The 8065-nt window shown below is 44.1% G+C and overlaps 1 protein-coding gene across 3 annotated transcripts; it reads left to right on the top strand.

Moving 5' to 3' along the window:
* Window positions 1-269: 269 nt before the first annotated feature.
* Window positions 270-7845, top strand: PDP1 (pyruvate dehydrogenase phosphatase catalytic subunit 1). 3 transcript variants are annotated; one of them, XM_040065381.1, is made up of 3 exons: window positions 270-437; window positions 873-907; window positions 3884-7845. In XM_040065381.1, the coding sequence occupies exons 2-3, from the start codon at window positions 877-879 to the stop codon at window positions 5533-5535; spliced, it is 1683 nt and encodes a 560-aa protein (XP_039921315.1). In that variant the 5' UTR covers window positions 270-437; window positions 873-876; the 3' UTR covers window positions 5536-7845. The 3 variants fall into 3 exon arrangements, with proteins under 3 accessions (XP_039921315.1, XP_039921331.1, XP_039921323.1); XM_040065397.2 differs by lacking the exon at window positions 873-907 and having other exon boundaries at window positions 276-437; XM_040065389.1 differs by lacking the exon at window positions 270-437 and having other exon boundaries at window positions 606-907.
* Window positions 7846-8065: the final 220 nt, after the last annotated feature.

Below are 8065 nucleotides of genomic sequence, written 5' to 3'. Positions count from 1 at the left end.
ACCTGTTAAAGACACTTGACGAACATGTCGGGGGAACGGCCCCGGCCCCATTTCCCACTCCCGCTCCTCGGCGGATCACCCTCCCCTCACGGACACCTTGGGGGGAGGGGCGCGGGCACGGCGCGCGCCGCCGCCTTCGCGCCTCCCTGCGCGTGCGCGCGCAGGCAGCGCCCCCTCCTCCCCCGCCCCCCGCGCGCTCCCTCAGCCTCCGCGTCACGTGCCCGCCTTGCCCTCCTCAGTAGCCAATGGGCGGCGCGCCGCGCGCCGCAGGGCCCTTTATAAAGTCGCGGCGGCCGCGGGCGTGAGGCGGTGGCTGTCGGGGGTTTGGGAGTGGTGGGTGCGTTCGGGGCGGCGCGGTCCTGTCCCTCCACCCGCTTCCCTTCCTGTGCCGCGCGGCCCTTCCACCCGTCTTCCTGAGCCGCCCGGGAAAGGCCCAGGTCTGTGCCCGGGACGGGAGGAGGAGGTGGTCGTGCTGGAGGCGGGCGGGCGGGTGGCTGGCTGGCTGGGGAGGGGCGGCCATGTCGGGGCCGCGCAGCGCCTGAGTGGGCAGCCGTATCCGCCGCGGCGCGCAGCGAGAGCGGGCCCTGCCCCTCGCCCTGCCGGAAGGGAGAGCGGGGCCGGCGGGGCTCGGTGCCCGGTCGGGCGGCGGGTTCGGGCGGTCTCTGCGCAGCTGGCTCAGTTTCATCGTTGGGCGAGCGGCAGCAGCGGCCCCGTGCGCCCGCAGAAGGGCTGTGTGTGCGTGTCTGCTCCTGTCTGCCGTCCCGCCTCCGTGCCGGAGCTCTACGTCTTCTCTGACAAACTCTCTGCCTTGCTTCTCCCCCCGCCCCCCGGGCTTCTGCTTTGTGGATGTTGGCGGCTTCATGTTGTGACAGGAGAATGTGTGTATGTCCTGGGCCCAGGCGGATCGGTACGTATCTCCCTTCGTGGAGCGACGGGCTCGGGGGGTCGGATGGGACCCGGGGAAGGGGCTGCTGGGCTGGGCTCTGTCTGAAGGCTGAGGCCGGAGGGAAGGATTAACGGTGCTGCTTGTGTTGAGTGCTGCTTATTCCTCCTCCCCTCCTCCCTGTCCTCTCCAGCTAGCTCATTCAGCTCTGTCAAGTGTAGGAAAGGCACCCGACTGAGTGTTTTTACCTGAAGCCATGGCTGTCTTTGGCACAGTGTTTTGGAGAAACCTGTGAAGTATCAATTAGCCCTAATAGCATGGCTGTAGCAAACCCTTATTAAAGAAGGATGGAACATTTTTCTGTTTTTTTAGTGTAGTACTACAAAACCCATAAGTTGGCCATCTGACTTGTTATTGGTCATATTACATTTACAGTTTGAAAAATAGCATTTGTACCCTGCTCTGGGCTTGGAGAGGTATTTACAGTAGATTGATTCTAACATCTTGACAAATTTTGATTGAACTGTAAAATTTCTACTTCTTTTTCTTCTCTGCCATCTCTTGATCAACCATAATGATCTTGGGATCTTAATTATTTAAAGGGCATGTGGAGTGTCTCATATTTGGGGCAGCTGTGTTGGGGGTAAGTGGGAGTGACTTTAATTTCAGTTCAGGTTTGGACACTTGGAATTAGGCATTTATTTAATCAACTTGGAATTATTGAAGCTGGTACATGAAACAGACTGGTCTCTTAAGCTGGCATAGATCTACTGTAAATGATATGAGCTATGGAAAATGTGAGGCCAACTTCTTACTACTTCCTCTTGTATTTCATGTAATATTTGATAAACTAATGATCAAAAATCATAAGAATATCCTCCGGTGGCACTGCAGAACTGTTACAGCAGCAATACCTTTGTATTTTTGTGTCATCATGGACCAGCAAAACTGTCAGAATAGTTGAGGCACCGCTGTGGGTCAGCGCTGAACACAAATGCTGAGCAGTCAGGACAGCTTGATCCAGGTGGAGTCTAATGGGAGACCAATGCTGAAGCTGAGGGGCTGCTGTAGGCCAGGCACATCCATAGAACCTCAAGCAAGATTGTTGCTTTTAAATGTCACGTGAAGAAATATACATAATTGTTACCAAAATAGCTCCCGTCTAATTAGAAGGCAGTGAATAGAATTTAAAATCTATATTTGGAGTTGCAGTCTATTGCTGTCATGCTGTGTGTATGTGGAGCCTGGACTGGAGAAGCAAATGGCTAACATAAATTCAGTATGCATCTGGAAGCTTCAGCCAATTTACTGCTCCTCTTTGTCTGGACTACAGCCTGAGCTCTTCCTGGTACCTGCACAACAGAAAACTTCAGTCTTCAGCTGCCAGTGGGAGACTCAGGAGAGTTTTTGTCAATGCATGACAATCACTCATTAGTACTGTGGAGTCAGCGGAGTAACAGCAATGTGAATTCCATTCTGCTTTCAGCACTTGCATGTAGCTGAGAAATGGGGTCTACTCTGGTTTACTTAAAAAGAACAAACAAGCTTGGAGAGAAGAATATGACTTGCTTCCCTTTCTTGAAACAAGGAGAACGAGGTGAAGCTTCACATGTTTCCGGACACTTCTCAGCTGGCCTAGCTGATCAGAATCATGGCTGAAGCTAATGGAATGGGGTGATGCAAAATGCAATTTCTCCTATATATTGCGTGATCCTTTAGGCTGAGTATTGGGGCTATTGGGCTTGAGTCTCATCTGAAATACTGGTATGCCTGCTTGGCTAAAAGAAAGAATCCATTTAATGACTGAAGCACCTTGCATAACACGGCAATATCCATTTCTTCAGTAAAACAATTTGACATCTAGCAGTGCTGATAGATTAGTACTTACGACTCCAGTAAGCCTTCTGATGGTCTTTGCTGGGAAAAAGCTTTTGTGACAACTTGATCATAAAAGAGAAAATTGAATTTGCCTTAAATGTGTGTACTTCACACAAGGTGCAGTTCAACTCCATTTCCACTCTCGAATTGTCTCTCAGGTATTACATTGTAAAAGACTTCCTGGTAATGAGACATTGTGAATCAGGCTTTTGAGACACACTCTCACTAATGTTGTGATTTGGTATGTAAATGGGAACAAGGAAGAGTATGCTAGTATGCTCCGTGAATAAGTAAAACTTTTAGATGTGGTAAATAGCAGTAGAATATTTTGTTGGATACTAGTGGTTTATCTTCACAGTGAACTAGCTTTAGAGTATTGTGCAAACCTCTGTTCTAGTCATGGAAGCAAACAATTTGCATTTTAGCTTTAATTGAGTAGCTTTTTAAGGTGTTTTATAATCTTAAAACATACTGGGATGGAATAGCTGTTGGAAAGCTTTATTTCCTTTCTACCTCTTACATCTTAAGCTAGAAAATTGGCTGCATAGACTGCTGTGGCTATTTTGTATATGTCACACAAGTTTGAAGTTTTATATCAGTTCTCTGTCACCTACTTCTTGCTTCTGCTATCTAAACCATCTTTGTTGTATATCATCTCAGAATTGTTTCTTGGGTCTTCTGGTTAGATGCTTTCTTTTCTTCAGCCTTAGAGTTTTCTTCCTTGTGTGCCTCATCTGTCTCTGTCAGCTGTGAAATCACCAGGAAAGCAAATAGCTGTAAAAGTCCTATGCCAGTTCTGTGGAGTGCTCCGTGATAACTGTTGTGCTGTTGTTTGCAGCTTCATTGACTGTCTGGGTGGTGCTTTCACTTCCTGCCTGCTATCTGAATGGGTATAAGAGCTAAAATACCTGTGCTGAAGCACAGTATAGCTTTTTTGTTACACCCCAATGTAGTGTCTGTAAACAAGCTCCTCGTAATGCCTTTCTTTGTCTAGTCCTTTGAAGCTATGAACTCCATATAATAAGCAACTTGGTCAGGAGCTGTAAACATCTTAACACAGAATTCTGGGGAAAAGAATCTATTAGCTGTCCCTCTAAGCTTAGCTGTTCTCTTGTCTTTCAGCAATTCCAGTCCGAAGCTCCAGGCTGCCATTGTTGTCTGATGCCATGCCAGCACCAGCTCATCTGTTCCCATTGATTCGTAACTGTGAGATTAGCAGAATAGGCAGTACTGCGTGTTACTGCCACCATAGACATCTGTGTTGTTTGTCATCTCATTTTGCTCACAGTCACTTCAGATATGCACCGCAGAAGAAATTTGCGTCGCTTTACAGGCCAAAGGAGCACTTCAATCATTTTATTCACACGAGGGATTATGCTTCTACGCCACAGAGGTTTTACCTCACCCCTTCACAGGTCAACAGCATTCTGAAGGCAAATGAATACAGTTTCAAAGTCCCAGAATTTGATGGTAAAAATGTAAGTTCTGTTCTTGGCTTCGATAGCAACCAGTTGCCTGCTAATGCTCCGATAGAGGACCGGAGGAGTGCTGCCACTTGTTTACAGACAAGAGGGATGCTTCTGGGTGTGTTTGATGGCCATGCCGGCTGTGCTTGTGCTCAAGCTGTCAGTGAAAGACTGTTTTATTACATTGCTGTCTCTTTGTTACCTCATGAGACTTTACTTGAAATAGAAAATGCTGTGGAGAGTGGCAGAGCTCTGTTGCCCATTTTACAGTGGCACAAGCATCCCAATGATTATTTTAGCAAAGAGGCTTCCAAGCTTTACTTCAACAGTCTGAGAACTTACTGGCAGGAGCTGATTGATCTCAACAGCGGAGAGACTACTGATGTGAGAGAAGCTTTAATTAATGCTTTTAAGAGGCTTGATAATGATATTTCTTTGGAAGCTCAAGTAGGAGATCCAAATTCTTTTCTCAACTACCTAGTACTGCGAGTAGCATTTTCTGGTGCAACTGCCTGTGTAGCCCATGTGGATGGGGTTGACTTGCATGTTGCAAACACAGGTGACAGTAGAGCAATGCTTGGCGTCCAGGAGGAAGATGGATCTTGGTCTGCAGTTAATTTGTCGTATGACCACAATGCACAAAATGAGCATGAAGTGGAACGTGTGAAAATGGAGCATCCAAAGTCTGAAGAGAAAAGTCTTGTGAAACAAGATCGTCTCTTGGGTCTCCTGATGCCTTTCAGAGCTTTTGGTGATGTGAAGTTTAAATGGAGTATTGAGCTGCAGAAGAGAGTAGTAGAATCAGGCCCAGATCAGCTGAATGACAATGAATATACAAAGTTTATCCCTCCAAACTATCACACTCCCCCATACCTCACAGCTGAACCAGAAGTCATACATCACAAGTTACGGCCACAGGATAAGTTCCTGGTTTTGGCCACAGATGGGCTGTGGGAGACAATGCACAGGCAAGATGTGGCTAGAATTGTGGGGGAGTACCTCACTGGTGTTCACCACCAACAGCCAATAGCTGTTGGTGGCTATAAGGTAACTTTGGGACAGATGCATGGTCTCTTAACAGAAAGGAGAGCAAGAATCTCTTCAGTATTTGAAGACCAGAATGCAGCGACTCACCTGATACGTCATGCAGTGGGTAATAATGAGTTTGGAACTGTGGATCACGAGCGACTGTCCAAGATGCTTAGTCTTCCAGAAGAGCTGGCTCGAATGTATAGAGATGACATTACAATTATTGTGGTGCAGTTCAATTCACATGTTATAGGCACTTATCAAAATGAGGAACTGTGAATTTATACAATGAGCTAGTTACCAAAGTTGTAACAAGGGCCAGTATGAGCAGCAAATTTTAAAAATCCACCCAAAAATAAAGTTAGGAAAAACCTTTGGCAAACCTTTGGTTTGTTTGTTAGATTCCGCATATCTATTGTTCCTGCCTTTCCCCAGAGCTCTAAAAAACATGGGAAGTGCTATTGACCCAATGCAAAACTTGAAACAGATGTCCTAACTTGGGAAAAGAGTTTTTTGTAACAACTTTGCACTATTGATTTCATGAATGCTGCTAAAACAATGTCTCGAATTTGGCAAATTTGGATGAGGAAGGAAGTAGCATAAAGAATTAACTATCAAAGATCTGGCTGTTCAAGAAACAGCTTACTTATAAAATGTCTGCAAATATATACACTTAAGGAAAAGACAAGTAAAAAAAGTATTGTTGAATTTTTTACAGGGCTAATTCTTGCAATGGTTATCTGTGAATATATTGTCTATTGTTTCTTCTAAGCAAGTCACTTCAACCAAGTAAGTCTTCAGTGTAACAAAGTTGTCTCACTTTCATATGGACAATGTCATTCACATAAGGATATTTGTCTAAGTGTTGACTTTAAATGCAGGTCTAAGCCATATCAATACCTGAGATTCTGTTACAGCTTAATCATATCTTATGCATGGTAATTTCTAAATTTCTTGTGCATTAATATTTGGCTGTGGGTTTCTGCACAACTTGTAGGGCAATAATGCATTACAACATGCAGCAAGATACCAGATTACTTTGTGGAGGACTTCAGTTTTCAGTATAAGGAAACGTTCAGACTTTTTGAAAAGTCGATGTTGGTTAAGGCTATGTTTGCTTTCCTAAAGGTTATGTCCTCCATGGACTCCACCTCTCCCTGGCACTGCTTATCTAGTAAATAATTTTTCACCTGAAAAGACCGGGAAATCATTGCTGACCTCTTTGTAGCTTTGTAACTTGCACTCATTTTCACTTTGGATATTTTAAAAGGTCACATTATATGTCCTTCACTTGAACTTATATGTGTAAGTTGGGTTAAAATCTACAAATTACAAAAAAATTGAAGTATGGCTTGTAAATAGCATTGTAATTGGGAAACTCACTGGCATGCATGTGTATGTTCAGTGGTTATTTCTAGCAACTTCTTTTGGTTGTATGTTTCTGGGCAGCTGGTGTATGCACGTTTTTACAGTCCAGAATGCTGTCACAGAGCAGTCTCTGAAATGGGTCTCTCTGGCTTGAAATGGTTGAATTTGAACTTAAAAGACTGGCTATACTTGTGTGCCAAAACTTCTGGGCTTGTGATGGTAAAAGTAGAGGCTGACAGCTAAGTGGTCATCATTGCATCTATTTGAGGTATGTTGCATTTTGTAAGGGTTTATTTTACGCTGCCCTTAGGTTAAAAACTGAAATGCCTCCTGAAATATTAGTCCTTGATGACTGAGAGAACACATTTACCTTTATTCCTGGGTTCTAGAGAACAATTAAAGGTTAGTCAGTTTATTTCACTTTACCAAGGTGTTTCAGTTAAAATAACTCCCTAGCCCTCATCATAGCTAGTTAAATCAACACTTTACTCAATTAACTGAGATATGCTAGGTATCTAAAGTGGCATTTTCTACTGAATATGTCTTGCCAATTAATTCTGCTGTTACATAGGTTGCACTTAGTTTGAACAGTGAACCTGTCCTATGGTAAACATTGACTCCTCAAACTCACAAATGCTATGTGTACTCAGTGGCCTGCAGCTTTAGTATGTCTCTATTTAACCTTAACTATCAGCATCAATATTGCTGTAAGGTTAATGATGCTTAAGTTCACCTTAAAGATGTACATAACCCTTCTTTATTTGAAGGGGAAAAGGGAACTCTAAAATGCTTAGACAAGTACTGGCTGTTGACATTGCTTCTGTATGTTGTGTTTTGGTGACTGTGTCATTAACTAGGTCAATAGACTGTTCTATCATTTGAATGCAGTATGTATCTCAGCTGTTGCAGTATTTCTCTTTCTTACTTTTTTTACTGTTAAAGCTCTATTAACATGCATTGATGTATTTAACCTATGATTGTTGGTATGGATTTGGTGCAAGTCATAGCTTGAAGAAATTCACATTGGTCCCATGGATACAGCTTTTATTGAGGAGAAGCTGCTTTTTGTAGTAAAGATACTTAAGTATGGGGTCAGACAATATTTGTGTTGCTTGGGAACTTGCTCAGTATGTATGCAGTGAACAGAAGCAGCATGCTGAACAGGAGATCTGAACAAACATCTTTTAACAGATTCCAATAAAATGATCAATTATACAGAAATCCCTGTGTATTGAGTTGATGTAGAATGTGATAACTGTTCTGCTAGGACTTTGTTCTTTTGTGTGATCTCTGTTATGAATATATCAGATGGCCAGTGCAAGTGAAGTATAAATGGGAACAGAGAATTGAACTTCAGAGCTCTTCAGTGCCACTGTGAGACTCAGTGCCACCCTGCATCGGGCATGCTGCTGCTGCCTCCCCCAGGCAGCAAAGCTCAGAT

This window comes from Hirundo rustica, chromosome 1, assembly GCF_015227805.2.
Source record: "Hirundo rustica isolate bHirRus1 chromosome 1, bHirRus1.pri.v3, whole genome shotgun sequence".
Lineage (NCBI taxonomy): Eukaryota > Metazoa > Chordata > Aves > Passeriformes > Hirundinidae > Hirundo > Hirundo rustica.
Note: the sequence above shows the minus strand (reverse complement) of the source record. Positions and strands in the feature narration are given on the sequence as shown.